Source organism: Humulus lupulus, chromosome 9 (assembly GCF_963169125.1).
Source record: "Humulus lupulus chromosome 9, drHumLupu1.1, whole genome shotgun sequence".
NCBI lineage: Eukaryota > Viridiplantae > Streptophyta > Magnoliopsida > Rosales > Cannabaceae > Humulus > Humulus lupulus.
This window is the reverse complement of record NC_084801.1, coordinates 138566383-138583256: the sequence shown is the minus strand read 5'-3', so window position 1 is coordinate 138583256 and position 16874 is coordinate 138566383. Positions and strand designations below refer to the sequence as shown.

At 39.4% G+C, this 16874-nt stretch overlaps 2 protein-coding genes across 2 annotated transcripts; one reads left to right on the top strand and one right to left on the bottom strand.

Moving 5' to 3' along the window:
• Nucleotides 1–7626: 7626 nt before the first annotated feature.
• Nucleotides 7627–10316, top strand: LOC133802675 (transcription factor GTE4-like). The gene is made up of 3 exons (XM_062241029.1): nt 7627–9417; nt 9550–9595; nt 9936–10316. Exons 1-3 carry the CDS (start codon nt 8314–8316, stop codon nt 9974–9976), a joined length of 1191 nt encoding a protein of 396 aa, XP_062097013.1. The 5' UTR covers nt 7627–8313; the 3' UTR covers nt 9977–10316.
• Nucleotides 10317–13214: 2898 nt separating this feature from the next.
• On the bottom strand, nt 13215–16229 carry LOC133802674 (malate dehydrogenase 1, mitochondrial). The gene is made up of 7 exons (XM_062241028.1): nt 15810–16229; nt 15548–15721; nt 15281–15449; nt 14585–14646; nt 14355–14476; nt 14120–14237; nt 13215–13619 (listed from the first exon to the last, which is right to left on the bottom strand). Exons 1-7 carry the CDS (start codon nt 16071–16073, stop codon nt 13479–13481), a joined length of 1050 nt encoding a protein of 349 aa, XP_062097012.1. The 5' UTR covers nt 16074–16229; the 3' UTR covers nt 13215–13478.
• Between the last annotated feature and the right edge of the window lie 645 nt (nt 16230–16874).

Below are 16874 nucleotides of genomic sequence, written 5' to 3'. Positions count from 1 at the left end.
GTCCTAAAACTTAGAAGTTAATTCAAGTTGATTGATCGTTGTTTTTCTTAAAAAAACACGAGATATTATATCAAGAATTAACGCGAACTAAGTTTTCAAGGCAATGTCCGAGGAGCAACCAGGACTTATCTTAGAAGTTGGGTCAAGATTGGTTAACTTGTTTTTCCTAGAAAAGTATAAATGTATCAATCATAGCACCAACAAAAAGAAAAACAAACTAAGACTATTACCGAAGTGCATAGAAGCAAAAATTGATAAAGCCAATTGTCTCGAGGTGAAAAAACCTCATACAAAAGTTACAAAAAATATATATATGTGTTCAAAAAAGAAAAAGAAAGAAGGCCCTAGGCTCCACCGGGATGCTCTGTTGAGGTCGTCGTCTCGCCCTCTTGCTTGGCTGATGTGGAGGTCTCCCCGGTCTCGAAGGCCCCCTCTTGCTGAAGACAAGCTTTGAACCCCTCCCGGAAGGACTCCCAGGCATCCACTCCTAGAAAGGAGAAGTCGCCATCCGGGTTGAAGACCCAGCAGTGGTATAGCATGTCCTCCATGGCGGAGCTGGAAGCTGCCTTCTCCGTTGCCAAGGCGGCCTTGGCCTCTTTGACCTCGATTTTCGCAGAGTCTAGCGCGGCCCGGGCAGCCCTGGCCTCCTCGAGTTTGGCCGTTACAGCGGCTAGGGCGACCTTGGTAGCCTCGGCCTCTTGCAGCTTGGGGCTGGAGGCATCCAGCTCAGCCCGCACGGCCGCCAAGGCATCCTTGGCCTCCTGTTCCTGCTTTTGGGCAGTCTTCAGGGCGGCCAAGGCAGTCTGCTGGGCGACCAAAACAACCTGATGCTCGCCCCTCATGTCCTCGAGCCAAGCCTTGGACCTGGATATGCTACAAAACAAAGAGACAACTGCCTTAGAAAAAAAAAAGGAGAGAACGTGCGATGCATGGTAACCAAAGGATACAAAATGCAAAGCCAGCTTACCGTCAGAGCCATTCCTAGTGAAGACTCCATCACGCTCTCTGGGCTCCTTGTTTCGATCGCCCGCAGGTCCCTTTCGGTGGCGTTGTAGTAGTGGTCGACGTCTCGTACACCGTCCCCCGAAAGACGTCAGGAATTTTCTCCAAGGCCTGGGGGTCCACCGGAACGCGCACCTCGGGGGCTGCGGTTGCCAAAGTCTCGGGCTCCATCTCCATATCCCAAACAAAGGCGGGAGCTCGTGGAGGGGGCGAGGGCATCTTCGCCACTGCTGTAGGAGGTGGAGGTACCTTGGCCTGGGCAGTTGGGGTCTGGTCTTTCCCCTTTGCAGGGGACTTGGATGTTGTCCCAATGGATTTCTTTGCCACCCGGAGCTTCTTCACCATGGGCCCAGAAGCCCCAGCAGAAGAGTTCCCTCCGGTGAACATAGCTCGCAGGTCTTTGTTTCCGGGCTGAGACATCTCCTCTAGCAAAAACAAAGACAACATTAGTATACAAGTAAGCATTTATGCAAGAACAACAAAAATAAGAGGGAAAAAGTGGAACTCAAGTATATATCGAAAGGGATCCTACCCCCCGAGCTAGAAGAGGAATCTATGGTCACGACCATCGGCCCCGGAGCTTCTGCGGGGGAATCTAAGACAATGACTTCGCGAGCTGGAACAGGTTCTGGGTCCGAATCTGGTTCGGGACTAGACTCTTCTACATACTGCCTAAGACCCGGAGCTACAGTACCCTCCCGAAGAGAGGGCCACGACTAGAGATTAGTCCCATACTCCTCAAAGAAGGCCGACCTAAAGGCTAAGGTGTTGTCTACGACTATAGTACCCCTAGGGCGGCTACTCTCGTAATCCAGCACGAGTCGGTCGACAAACTAGAGTAGGGTTATGTCGAGGTCTGGGTCGTTTCGATGGCGTTGTACGGGCTGGTTGGGATTAAACCTAGCTAACCGAGGATCGGCGGTGGCCCTATCTAAGCCCCTGAACATGTAAGGATTACCTTGCCCAGAGGGACCTGCGGCTGCTCCGGACCGGACCCTCTCCTCGTCCGTTTCTTGGGCGACCTCCAGCGCCCGCTTCCTCCTCGTCCTTACGAGGGGTACCTCGTCTTCCTCATCCGCATCCTCTCCTTCCCTCTCGGCCTCCTCCTCGGGGATGGGCCTCATCTCGCGAGCTGGGGGGAGCCCCCGGGGTCTCCTCAGGGCCAAAGTTTGGCCTGGAGAGATCAGTTTGCATGCCAACATCGTCTCGTCTGTCACGAGCTGGCGATAGTCCTTTTCACTAGGGGCAAACCTGCCAGTGTCTCGTGCTGACTCCCGAGGATCACAGACTTGTCTGTCCTCACGAAAATGGCTGCAGATTTGTTCTAAGTCAGAAACTGATAAAGGGGAGCTAATCAATACTTAACTTACGAGCTAAGAGTAAAAGGTACTTACGAGGACGGTTGAAGTAATGAAGTTCGCAGTTGCAAAACCCCTTGGACATAAAGAACTGGTCTTTAAAGCCACTGGGGTGGCTAGGCAGCTCGATGACCACAGCCGTGTTTGGAAAACGGGTCAGGTAGTAGAACCCGTCACCTCGCCCCCACTACTCCGGGCTGGCCTTGAGGCAGAAAAAATATAAGATATCCGCCGGGGTGGGGATCTCCCATTCCTACTTCAGGAACAAATACCTCAGCCCCGCTAGCAAATGGTACGAGTTAGGGGGGAGCTGGAAAGGAGTCAACTTCACGTAGTTGAGGAAGTCGGCAAAGTATTGGTCCAGCGGGAGGAAGGCCCCAGCCTTGAAGTGCTCGTCACTCCAAGCCGCGTATTCCTTGTCGAGCGGCGCGCAGCTCCGCTCACCTTCTAGGGGAGGTCGGGCGATCAAGGCGCCCCTCCCCAGCTCGATATTGTGGGAAAGGAATATTTTATTCACTTTCCCCTAGTCGGTGATCTTCGAGACGATCCTCTCAGCCTTGAAGAAAGCGTCGGGGGCCACCTCGAGCTCTCGCTCCACGGCCAGCCCAAAAACGGGGATGGGGGAGTCTGTCACCACCTCCTTTCCTTTGGATTGTTGGGAGGACGAGCTGCCTGCGGTCTTCTTAGGGGCGTTCTTCTTGGGTCCCATCTGGTCGCCTAGCGAACAAAAGAAGAAATTTTAGAAGGGGCGACCTAAACATAAGAAAGAATATGAAGAGAAGTGTTTCCTTTGCATGGGCTGAGGTAATCTCAGCCCGTGGAGAGTGAGACCACGCGGTTCTGTGAACACGTGCCTGTGCTCCCAACGGATCCCCGATTACTCGGAATTCGTGTGTCAGGAGGGTCAGGATAAAAGTTTGCCTTGGAAGGAAAGTTTCAGTAGGCAAGAAGTGCAAAACCGCCTGTGAAGCGTGTCCCCTAAGCTACCCGGTTTTGCACCCAAAAGGCTAGATATTTTAAACAAGCATACCAAAAATCCTACCCAAAAGATTTCCCCAGAAAACATACCCTATGAGCCATGCTCCTAAATGGTTTTCTTCTACAATCGATGCCCTAAAATAAAAGCCTACACCCTTCATACCCACAAAAAACCCACAGAATGTTGCATGCAGCTACAGGAACTATAAACCTAGGCTACAGTGACGAAGAAATTCAAAGCATGCACAGTCAGAAAACTTACGGAGTGTTTTACTGTGGAGGGGATGAAGGGGTCGTCTGGGTTGGGGCCTCGTTGGAATAGCTGGTACCAAAACCTCAAAGGAGTCCTTGCACCTGAACTTTTGGAGTGCTAGGAACGGTGACCGGGAGAAAAAGAGGGTTTTTTGAGGATGAGAAGAGAGAAGAAGATGGGAAATTTAGAAAATTTTCAAATAAACGGGTGGCCCATGCGTAAGGTGGCCACCCCTTTTATATACGTGAAAGGCCATGTGAGGAGGGCCGTTGGATTGCCCTAATGTGGGATCCGAGGCTCTCTACTCGAAAGGCGAAACGACGGCCAAGTATAGGCTAGGCCCTTTTATGCGGTTCTCGGAAGACGTACCGTCACCAACCACGATGCTCCACGTATTCGGCATCTGCATAATGGATGGAGTATGGAGAAGCCTAAAAGCCCCCACTGTGGCCCCAAATGACGTCATGCGCCACGAGCAGAGGCTTGGGGGGCAAATGTACACCCTAATTTTCCACAGGCTATTAGCGAGCTGAGATATGGCATAATTATATCAGCCACGTGGATACCACGTGGCCGGAGCTGCTGTTGTCAGGTCCCACCTCTTTAGCTCGAGGTAGCCAAAGGTTTATCAAGATTATTCAAGGGCCGAATCAGAAATATGAAGACCGCGGGTCAAGAAGGCATCCAGCTCGAGGCACGAGCTGGAGTTGGAAGCTGTGACCCTTTATAAAGTCAACCACGCAATGTAAACGTGCATATATCAGACATCATGTGTCTGATATATCCCTGAATTCTCGGACACGCCGCATGAACGTGTGTGTTCAGGCACCCACGACTGGGTTGGGCCGTGCAACCCATTATCCCCCTTTACCTATTGATTAGACCACACTTCATTTGTCAGGTTTTAGGAATTAATCATGAATGTCACAGAAGTGACATGATGGGTAAGAAGGTCACGGGATGACCCCCCCCCCCTCCCCCCTTACCAACTCCCAGGTGCCCTCTCCTATAAATATGGAGACCTTGGGAGTTGCAAAGGGTTGGATTCTATTGTGTAACGAAATACCCTGTAAAAGAATACCAGAGACATACCAATAATACTGGCTGGTGAAGTATAAGGATTTTAACCTTCGAACCACCTAAAAATGTATTCGTGTCATCAGTTCATTTTAAGATCATTCATCTATTTCGGTTCATTATTCAGCACTAATCCCTTTTTCTTATTTTCTTAATTACCTGTTGGCGAAGAACCGCGTCAACAAAACCCATGTTAGAATATGTGTCATACGAAAAAAAACACCCCCACCTAATGCAAATATTCTCTAACTGGCTCAGTCAAAACTGCAAACTTTATAGTACAAGTGAATTAATTTTGGCAAATAAACAACATTCAAAGTACAAAGCAATACAAAACTATACACATTAGACAATTCAACTAAACCCATTAAACACTCCAACTAACTAGCAATTTTCATTTATCCTATTCATTATAAAACTCTACTTTTAAAGTGAAGAAAACACTTACTCTAAGTTGGAACTTCCTCATCTTGCTTCCAAAACGACATTGTTTAGGGCATAACCAAGCTTACTCCTCTTCTTCCTCTTTGAAAATGGAATGTTTAACCAGTGTGCCCTCCGTCTTTGAATCTACCAATACCAAAGTGCCCTTCATCTTCATTAATGTTAGTGCTAACCAGAGTGGCTTATTCCCCTTCTTTGAATTCCTTCTTCCAAATTGTCATAAACTATGGCTTCAAACCAAACTCCCTTCTTCTTTGTTTAAAATTTTGTTTTTGTTTTTGTTTTTGTTTTTTTTTTTGTTTCCAATTTAGTTAATTATTTGATTTATTATATTAAACGATTTTAAATAAAAAATTAGGTTTTAAAAATTGAATGTATGTGTTACACGTGTACAATATTAGATAGAATTACACTGAGTACCAACAGACACAAATGAAAGTTGACATCAGATATTTTCCCAAAAAAAAATATTGGGTACTAATTCACAATTTTTTTAATAAGATTTGATACTTTTGTTGCAAATTTCCCTTTCCCTTTAAATTATATCTTCCTACTTTTGTAAGATACATTGATAAGCAAGATGGATTAACTCATTTGGTACATTATTAATCATAGAGTACACCAAATATCATGTGGAAACCCAATGAATGCACACGGCCGGCCCAAGAAAATCTAGGGCCTTAGGCGAAAAAAACAAGACTCAATTAGTGCATATTGAGTAATTGATGCATATATCATTACAAATTTGCAAGAAATAACTATTATTACGAATATATTTATAAATTTGTTATCAAACAAATATTTACAAATTTAATATATTTTTTATTTTTAGATTTTAAAAATATTTATAATTTTTTTATCGTTTTTTTAAATAAAATTGTTAGGAAGATATAAATTTCAACTATTTTTTCATATGCAAGATATATATATATTGATATTAATGGTATTAACAAGTTGGTTTAAGGACAAATAATTAAATACTAAAATAATTTATTCCTATAAAGTTATCATTTAGTAAAGAGTAACGATAAGTGCACATTTTTTACAAAACACATGTCATATTATTGTGTCTAAAAAAATGTGTGTGCTTGATATTACTCTTTAATAGCGTCAAAAAAAAAATTATGCCACACTTTCTCTAATATGAGACAAACTATTTCTCTTTTTCTCCTCAGAAAAAATCTGGCAAAATCTGGCATGTATACTAAAGGTAAATGAGAAACATTTGTGTAATAATAATTCTCATTCACATGCAAGAGAGATAAGTATGGAAATACTTCTCCCCCAATTATACCTAAGAAATGCCATTGAGAATGACTTCTTTTTTTTTAATTTTATTTTTTGTAAATAATAAATTTAAAGAAAATTTTGTCATTTGAAAATATATTTCACAAAATAACTACTTTATATTTTTTTTAATCAAAAATGACAATTTAATCAATTTAAACATTCCGATTACGTTTTCTAATGATATAAACAACATAAAATGACTCTAATTCTATTTTCGAACAATTTTAGTAAACAACATAATATGAATAATAATTTTATTCTTCCATATTTTATTATGAATCATTTCTTCATTGATGTATTTTGATTTCGATTATACCTTAGTAAATGTGTCATAAAAGGTTTTCTACTTTTCTTTTATTCCTCTAGCTGGAGTCCACTAGCGTGCCTTTGTACAGGATGGTTATGCTCTAGCCGGGAAGGCATCATTCTTCAATGTAGGTGGTTGGGGTGATGGTGGTCCTTTGGTAATTTTCTCCTTTGGAGTCTCCTCTAGTTTTCTCCTTCCTTGTTTGTGGATCTCAACTCGTCGACAACAAGGGTTTGGGGTCCTTCACGATGGTGTTTTTTGGTCTGTGTCTACAAATGCGTGTGTATCTGGAGTTTGTTTTGGTGGGTTGCAATGTGGTGGAGGGGGTGCCTCCAACGGGTCGTGGCCAATAGTTTTGCAGGGTAGCCAAATTGGTAGAAGATGGTGGAGCAGGACAGCTCTTCCTTATGTGGGCAGCTAGGATCTGTCACTAACGAATTTTTACAACTTGTGTTATTCTTGTTTTTATTGGTTTAAGTTTATTATTATGTTTTTCTATTTTCTATTAGGATTTTCCTTGAATGGGATTTAGTTGTAAGGATTCTTGACTTTTTACCAATATTCAAGTTAAAATGTCAAAACTCCTACACGAAAGAGAGATAATTGACGATCTTCAACACTTGATTTTATAAGTAAAAGAGTCTGTATCTGATTTTATTTTTGGATATTTTGATTTTATTAATTGTTTGGTATGTTTAAATTGGTCATTTTTTTTATTAATAAAAATTATATTTATCCTTAAAAAGAAAAAAAATGAGATAAATTAAAAAAAAATAAATAAATAAAACCTCTTTAGTAACTGTATAAAAAAAATTCCTATTTGCAATCATACCCTTAATTGTAAACCCAAGTGAAAATAAGTCCAAACCTTAAACTGAGAGCCTGGGAGAAGAATCTAAGTCCAAATCTGGGGCGGGACCAGGTGAAAGGACTAATAGTCAATCACTCACTCCGTGAGCGCGTGTGTTCCACTCCCCGTAAACACAACCTTTCCGAGACCACTTTCGACTTTCCATCTAGGGTTTGATTGTCTTGCCCGATTTCAAAACCCTAATTTCGAAGCCCTAATCCTAGACTCTCGATCCCTAAGCTCCTCCCACGACACTGGGTTTTGGTTTCAATGTTCAATTAGCGTTTTCCAGCATCTCTTCTGTTATCAAAACCCTAGTTTTTGTTTTGGGAGGCTTTCGAGCAAAGTCAAAGTTCGAGTTTTTCATGGTTGATCCTGGCAAAAGACCAGCCACTGCCATTAACGTTAGCAACTCTTTGAAGCTCTGCAACTTTTTTCGCGGTTGAAAGCGGCGGTGGCGGCTTCCGACGACTCGTCGAGCCAGAGTTGCCCTCTATCGGATCCCTCCGAGAGGGCCAATGGGTACGGACCTTCACCTTCTGGCTATACAAAGTTTGAGAACAGAGTTAGGTTTAGCTTGAATTCGTACTCGAAGATTGATATAAGAAAGCTGAGACAAAGGCTCATCAGCGAGCTTGATCAAGTTAGGTGCTTGGCGAAGAGGATTGTGGTGGCTAATCAGCAAAGTGGTGGTGGTGGTACTCATTCTCAGTTTTCTGCTAATTATTATGTAACAAAAAAGGGTGAGAGCACAATGAGGGTGAATTCTGAGGTGGGTTCGGTTGGTCATCGAGATTCGAGGTCGGTTCGAGGAGCAGAGAACAGCCATGGTGTTGGTGATTTTGGGGAGAAGAAGAAGACCCATAAGGGAAATCAACATGGGCAAGGTGGTGGTGGTGGTAGTAGTAGCAGTAACAAGAAACTGAAATCATCATCCAAAGGAGGGAAAAGAGATGATCATGAAGTGAGATTTGGGCAGAGTAAAGATAAGTATTCTAGTCATTTGTTTAAGAGTTGTGGTAATTTGCTTGAGAAGTTGATGAAGCATAAGTTTGGGTGGGTTTTTAATGTCCCTGTAGATGTTAAGGGGTTAGGACTACTTGATTACAATTCAATTATTAAGCATCCAATGGATTTGGGCACTGTGAAGACTAGATTAAACAAAACATTGTATAAGTCGCCACTGGAGTTTGCTGAAGATGTTAGACTTACTTTTAATAATGCCATGTTGTATAACCCCAAAGGACAGGATGTTCACTCCATGGCTGAGCAGTTGTTGAAGATATTTGAAGATAAATGGGCAGGTATAGAGAAAGAGTTTAATCGTAACAGAGAAGATGAAATTGATGATGCTGATGAAGAAGAAGATGATGATGATGATGGTGATGGTGATGGTGATATGGATTTGCCAAGGCCCTGGGGTCCAACACGGACGCGTCCAGCTCCTTCTATTCATTCAGCCCCAGCAATGAGAAGTTTAGATAGAGCAGAATCTGTAACAAAGCCTGTGGATCCCAATTTGGTAACCACCCCAGTTTTGAAGAAACCTAAAGCTATGGATGCCCATAAAAGAGATATGACTTATGAAGAGAAGCAGATGCTTAGTACAAGCCTTCAGAATCTGCCTTCAGAGAAGCTAGACAATGTTGTTCAGATTATTAAGAAGAGAACTCCTGGGCTTTCTCAACAAGAGGATGAAATTGAGGTGGACATTGCCAGTCTTGAGGCAGAAACGCTTTGGGAGTTGGATAGGTTTGTGACCAGTTACAAGAAGAGTTTGATGAGCACCAATAAGAGAAAAGCTGAAGTTGTTTTTCAGTCTAGACCTAATGATACTGGCCATGGTGTGGGGAAAAGAGTAAGACCCTGAACACACACCCTTCTTCAATGGACATGATTTACTTTCTTTACCTTTCCAATTGTTTCATATTTTGATGAAAGAATGAATATTCTGTTCTGACCCATATGATTTATCTGACCACCTTTGCAGAATATAGCTCCATCTGCTGTAGAGATACGTAAAGGATTCATAACAGGTAACTATATTTGACTTACGGGGAGGGAATAGAAGTACTTTGCTTTTGTCTATTCTTTTTTTTTTTACTTTTAAGGAATATCATTATTTTTATCACCTGTTTCAACTTTATATTCTTAAAACCATGTTTTTTTACTGTTAAAAGAGAGAGAAAAGTGACACAAAATGGGTAGTTCAAATGTTCAGGCTCATGGTTTGCTCTCACAAGGTCTGAAGTTCAGTCCCTCCTAGATTCTTAAATAGCACTTGCTATAGTTTTCTGGTCGTTAGTCATAACAAAAGTTGTGGTTGTGATTGTGATTTTGGTTTTTTATTTATTTTTTTTGTTATTTTGTATGCAGATTCTGACAATGATGGTAATTCTGCCAATGGATCACACTAGAGAGGAATTTATTGACCAAAGAGTTAATGCTTTTGTTGTATCAAAGCAGTTTAGGTAGGATGAAGCAATAGCATATTTACATATTTTGCTATGATTTTAAGAATGTCATTGGTCCTTTAGCTGGTTAAATGGCTCCCCTCTGTTTATTTTGTCATTTTGAGCCAGCTCTTTTTTGTACTTGAAATTGTTCATTACATGTGATCTCTCTCGCACTCACACTTGCTGGTTTTTGTAAAGAGATAGATGTCTCGTAATGGTTTTATGTACATCTGTTGCCATTGACAAGTTATGAAACCCAAAAGAAGTAGTTAAGGAGGTAATGGAGTTTTTAACACTTGAATCACTCATTCCATCCTCCTCTTATGGTTTCAAATTTTATTAAGGTGTACAATTTGTTATTAAAAGAAACTGCTTTAAATGCCAGATGCTCTGGTTTATGATATTGATTCTCGAAATGAAAGAATATTCTAGGGGCATTTTGTGGTACCTAATATCATATGATGCATTGCCGTATACCGCAATTGAAACAATTTAATATGAATTTGTATTTCTATTTTAAATTTAAATGTGGGATTGGATATTAAATTGCACTTACACAATGCAACTTCTTTTTCTTTACTTTTTAAACCAGTTTTTCGACTACTAATTCTACAATACATTTTGTATTTAAAGTATAGTAACTAGTTAAATAAATATGAATACAATGTTTAAAATGTTTTTACGCCTCAAGGCGTTTATGCCTGCGCATTGAGGTGAAAGCCCCAAATATTTAATTAAAAAAATATTTTTAGAGTACTTGAGATATAAAACTCAAACATAGAATAAGAAATATCATAAAACTCAAACATACCATAAAATATATTATAAAACTCAAACATAAATATCTCATAAATTATCTAACTTTCTAAAATAAAATTAACTTTTGTTTCTAGAACTAGAATCTTAGATTTTTACTATCCTAGAACAAACTTTTGATCAGTTTTTTTTTGCATAAAAAAACTCATCACGAAAATACACCCCTAAGGCGTACGCCTTTCTCAATTTCTGCCCCAACTTAGCGCCTCACTACAATGAAGCGTACTAAGGCACACGCCTTGGTGCGTTTTTTTTCCGCCTCAAACTAAGGCGCGTCTCAAGGTGTGCCTCAAAACCGTCTTTTTAAACATTATATGAATAGATATAATTTTATATCGATTTCTAAATTTGAATTAAATAAGCCAACATGAAATCTCAAAATATAATATATAATTTAAGCTATATAATTTGATAGAATTGAATGTCAAATGAATTTTAATTGTATTGCATGATATTTGAAATTTGTCATGAAACAACTCAATAAAAATATTGAATTTGATTGAATAAATATCTTGCAAATATGCAATACATATAAATATGGAAAAAAAATTAATAGGGTTTATGGAAAATATTTTTTAATAGGGTTTACGATGACAATACAGTTGTTATGGTATTTGAACTATTTTACTAAGTAATAATAAAACAAGTAATAGGAGAAAAGGTAAAAAAATATATATAACCCTTTTAATATCAAGAAAATTACAAATTTGATTAATTTTGTACTTTTGTTTTATTTGACAAAATTAATTGTTGGACTATTTCCTCCAAAATATATGGGAAATTTCATGTTTTATGCATGATAACTTAGTTAAATTTTTTAATACGACAACATAAGTTATTATCTGACAATTTTTTTTTTTTTGATAAAAATATCTCTAACATTCAAATACTCATTTTGTCTCTCTCTAATATCTCCCATTCTCTCACACTCTCTCTCATTCTAATATTGTAGATCTCGAAAAAATGCTAAATTTTTTTTAAAAAATAATCTAAAACAGATATTTGAGTAAAAAAATATGAACCTCCAAAATTTTCATCAAATTTCAGTGCAGAGCATCAAAAAAGCATCATTTTGGCCAAATATCAAGATTTCATGATTGCATCACAAAAGCATCGAAACACCATCGATTTTGCATTGAAACATCATCGATTTTGCATCGAAAACGTATCATTTTGGCCAAAAAACAAGTTTTCATGATTGCATCGAAACATTATCGATTTTGCATCGGAATCACCATCGATTTTGCATCGAAAAAGTATCGTTTTGGCCAAAAAGCAAGTTTCTTGATTGCATCGCAAGAGCATCGAAAAAGCATCAAAAAAGCATCATTTTGGCCAAAAATCAAGTTTTCATAATTGCATCGCAAAGGCATCGAAACATCATTGATTTTGCATCGAAACACAATGATTTTGCATCAAAATTGCATCGATTTTCATAGAAAAAGCATAGTTTTGGGAAAAAAAAACAAGTTTTCATGATTACATTGCAAGAGCATCGAAATACCATCGATTTTTTTCGAAACACCATCGATTTTGCATCGATAGTGTTTCGATGCTCTTCCGATACAATCATGAAAACTTGATTTTTTTAGCCAAAACGATATTTTTTCGATACAATTTTGATGCTCTTGCGACGCAATCATTAAACTTGATTTTTATCCAAAACAATAGTTTTTCGATAAAAAATTCGATGCAATTTCGATGCAAAATCGATGGTGTTTCAATACTTTTGCAATGCAATCATGAAAACTTATTTTTTTTTCGCCAAAACAATATTTTTTCGATGCAAAATCGATGATGTTTCGATACTTTTGCGATGTAATCATAAAATCTAGACTTTTGGCTAAAACAATATTTTTTCGATGCAATTTTAACGCTCTACACTGAAATTTGACAAAAACTTTAAAAGTTTATATTTTTTCACTCAAATGTTTGTTTCAGATGATTTTTTTTTTAATTTTAGTATTTTTTCGAAATCTACAAGATTGGAATGAGAAAGAGAAAAAGAGAGATAGACTGAGAAAAAAAATAAGTGTTTGCATATTAAAGATATTTTTGTCCAAAAATAATTAAAAATTTTACTAAGTTACTATGCATTTATTTTACCTATATACAGTAGTTTAATAGATAATTTGTATTTCAATACTATTTTAAATAGTAAATAGGTATCTCTTACTCCAAATATTTTATTAAAATTCTGACTCATGAACGGTTAACCTCTTTCTTAGGGCATAAAAGGAACTTTAAAGATAATACTTTTTTTTTTTAATCGAAGATAATACTTTTAGTATCATGATTTGACTGGCGTGAAGAGCTCTTTTTAAACTTAAAACATGTTTAAAGCATTCATTATATCTAATAATAAAATAAAACAGTAAGAAAGTAAAGGAAATCCCTTCCTTTGGCATTTGGATGAATGGAACAAACCCATCTTAAAATGTTGTCCTCTCCCAAAACATACCACTATGGGGAATTATTAACGAAATTTGCAGTTTATATGCATGTAGAAACCTACTCTAATCAAACAGCAAAAAGCCGGTGCTGATCAACAGCAATTATACAACAATAATAATAAAGCTTAAAACTGCAAAAATTGAAGGTCTTAGTTTTACCCAACAAGACATTACCAATGCAATCGTCTCTCAGTCTAACTCTGGTTGGCAAACTTGATACCCTTCTCGATCGACAATTTGAGCTCCGGCTTCAAGCTTTCCAATCCTTCTTTCTCAAAGTCTGAGAGAGCACCCAGCCCCAAAACCTCCTCGACACCATTCTTTCCTAGACGAACCTGCAATTGCAAATATCAAAAGTTCATTTCGTCTGCTTGCTAATGAGTAAGTACAATCCACTAAGGTCGATGTTAATTGCAATTTGCAAACTTGAATGATATATATTGGATCCCATATAGATCAAGTGTGAAACTGGTTGATGGTTGTAAGGATTCCCGCATAAATTATCAGCCTCTAAAACGTGATTAAACTCTAATGAAAAAATAATTAAACCTTAGCCCACAATCACCAAAATACCCTTAATATTTTTTGAATTTAAGTCTGAATATTTATGATAATGTTTGTTTATTTACATTTCATTCTGACTCAATTGAGTAAAAATTTTCCTTCCAAAATAGGTTTAAATTTAAAACCTGATTTCATGCTAATATGATTTCAGAAACAGAATATTTTTTACTATAATGTCAATGAAAGAAAGATGCCTAACACCAAAAATAGACACCATAGTAACAAAAAGCAGAATTTTTTGTGACAAGCATCTCGGAAAAATCCTTGTTACCTTGGAAGCAAAGAACGGAAGCTCAGTGACACTCGATTGCACGAACGAGCATTCCACAACATCTGGAACCCCATTAAGACCCTTCAAACACGCATCGGCAAAAAGTGCTCCGGCATAGCTGCAAAGTTGAGGAAAATCAATTTAGTCTCAAATGAAGCATGAAGGATAATATTTAGCATACAAGATAAAAGCAGTTGTAAATAGCAAAAGAGACAAAGCATGATTCAATGCTTACGCCATTGACAATGTTGCAGAACCCTTTCCAGCCTTGGCCTCGACAACTTCTGTTCCTCCATCCTGTGTTCTCTTTGTAAGAGCCACAAGTTCTTCGTGTGGCAAATTAGGTTGTGGAGTGGCCTACAGATATTCAGAATAAACACCGAAAAATTAGACAAAGACACAACACAACTCGTTTAACCAGTTGTGAGATAAAAAAAAAATGACGATGCTAAAGATAAAACATACCTGAGAGAACAGTGGGAGAATGGTTATACCGGCATGACCACCAACAACAGGTACGTTAACCCCTGCAAAAAAGTAACAGGCCTCTAAGCTTCTTTTTCTTCTTAAGATTATATTTAAATTCATTACTTTTAAAATCTAAAGAATCAAGAGTAATTGGTGAAAATAGACTTTATTTTTAAAGTCAGCTGCAAAATGGTCTTCTTCCCATAATTTTTTGCACATAATAAGAGTCAAAATGTTAAGTGTGTCAGAAAGACTAATTTACAAACAAAAATATAAATTTATCAAAAGAATGCAAATTTACAAAGTAAAAGGCCATTGAGCTTCTTTTTCTTCTTAAGATTATATTTACGGTCATTACTTTTAAAATGTAATAAAATAGAGTAATTGATGAAGATAGACTTTTTTTGAACGTAGCTTTGCAAAATGATCTTATTCCCATGATTCTTGCAAAGTAAGAGTCAAAGTGTGGAGTATGTTGGAAAGACTATTTTACGGGAAAAAAAAAGCATCATAAAAATGCAATTTTCAAAAGTGCCAATATAAAAAATATATATTTTGCCAAGCACCCATAAAGTAAACACCTTTACTATTTAGCAATTGTATATATGGAAGATCTAGCCACAAGATATCAAATTCAATTTTCAAACAAAGTTGAAGAAAATTCAGTAGTAAGCAAAGGGAGAGCCTTCATACCAGCAACTGGGACATTAGCTTTCCCAGCATAGAAAGTCCTAGCACGAACCACATCAAGAGTAGTGACACCAAACAACTTCTTCTCATCATATGTCCCGGCTTTCTTGAAAACCTCGGCCGCAATTGGCACGGTCGAGTTGACGGGGTTACTAATCATGTTGACAACGGCCTAGCAGAGAAAGTGAATAAAAACCCAAAAATGTAAATCTAACTTTTCTCCAAATAAATGCAATGAATTGAAAAAAAATAATGAAAAATTCCACTCACATGCGGGCAGTACTTGGCGATTGCAGCGCAAAGTGACTTCACAATGCCGGCGTTGATGTTAAAGAGATCATCACGAGTCATGCCGGGCTTTCGCGGCACTCCGGCGGGGATGATCACAACATCGGCTCCTTTCAAAGCTTCACCGAGATTCTCCTCACCAACGTATCCCTTAACCTAAAAATTATGAAATAATAACAAAATATAATTCAAACTCGAAATTCCACAATCAGGTCGGACAAAACCCTAGCCTTGAGAGAGAAACCTCAGATCTGGCGTTGATGTGGCTGACATCGGCGGCGACACCGGGAGTGGCGGCGATATCGTAGAGGGAGAGGCTTGAGACGAGAGGGTTAAGCTTCATGAGAAGGGAGAGAGGCTGACCGATACCTCCGGCAGCACCGAGAACGACGACTTTACGCTCCGGGACCGATTCTGAGGAGAAACCACGGCGGAGGACTTGGCCTTTAGCAACCGATGAGGTTGAGGTTAGGGCCAAACGTACGGATCTTAGCATGGATGACCTCATTTTCTCAAGGTTTGGTTGTGGAGAAAGAGAAAATGGTTTGGTTTGAATATATCGAAGAAGAGGAGAACGACGATGAGTGAGAAGTGCACTGTCACTCCGAGAGGGTCCTATTTATCGTAGTGAAATTGGGAGAAGTAAGACCCTGTTTGGTTATAGTCTATTTATTTTTTAATCAACCAAACAAATTATATAATCTGTGTAATTTTGTTTTAGCGGACGGGAAAATTAAATCATTGTAATATCTTCTATATGTAGATGTAAATGTGGGAATTCTTCCCATGTGAATTCCATTCACAAGGGAACCTCTACACTACGAGGCATCCTAAAGGCTACTTATTGCACGCACAAGGGGACAAGGACGTCACACGGTATTGAAAGAATTGGGCTAAGAGAGCCACCCTCGCTACACGAGGGCCCTCGGCCGCTTACCAATCCGAACGCCATCCTTGCTATGCGAGGGTCCTCGGCTGGCGTCCCATGCGCGCCGCGTAGCCTTGGCTGTGCGCGGGTCTTCGGTCGGCCATCTGCATACGCTGCGTCCACTCAAGCATCGAGCCTCGCCATGCCTACACCCGGGGGAAGAGGGGCAACCTCGCTATGCGAGGATGTGGCCTCGTTGCACCGTCCGCATCACGAGCCTCGTCTACACCCGGGGGAAGGGGGCCAACCTCGCTATGCGAGGGTGTGGCCTCGTTGCACTACCCGTGTCTTCAGCCTCACCTCCATGTGACCTGCATAGGCCAGCCTCGACTCCTAGCGTCTTGGCTTCTCATGACACGTATAGGTTGAAGCCTCCTTGAC

Bases quoted from the DNA above. Each gene is read 5' to 3' on its own strand.
- LOC133802675 (XM_062241029.1), top strand. From the start codon at position 8,314: ATGAGGGTGAATTCTGAGGTGGGTTCGGTTGGTCATCGAGATTCGAGG. The intron at 9,418-9,549 runs GTAAGACCCTGA...CCACCTTTGCAG, and splicing joins GCCATGGTGTGGGGAAAAGA to AATATAGCTCCATCTGCTGT. The intron at 9,596-9,935 runs GTAACTATATTT...TTTTGTATGCAG, and splicing joins ACGTAAAGGATTCATAACAG to ATTCTGACAATGATGGTAAT.
- LOC133802674 (XM_062241028.1), bottom strand. From the start codon at position 16,073: ATGAGGTCATCCATGCTAAGATCCGTACGTTTGGCCCTAACCTCAACC. The intron at 14,477-14,584 runs GTATGTTTTATC...GAATATCTGTAG, and splicing joins TTCTCCCACTGTTCTCTCAG to GCCACTCCACAACCTAATTT. The intron at 13,620-14,119 runs GTAACAAGGATT...TTGCAATTGCAG, and splicing joins TTCCGTTCTTTGCTTCCAAG to GTTCGTCTAGGAAAGAATGG.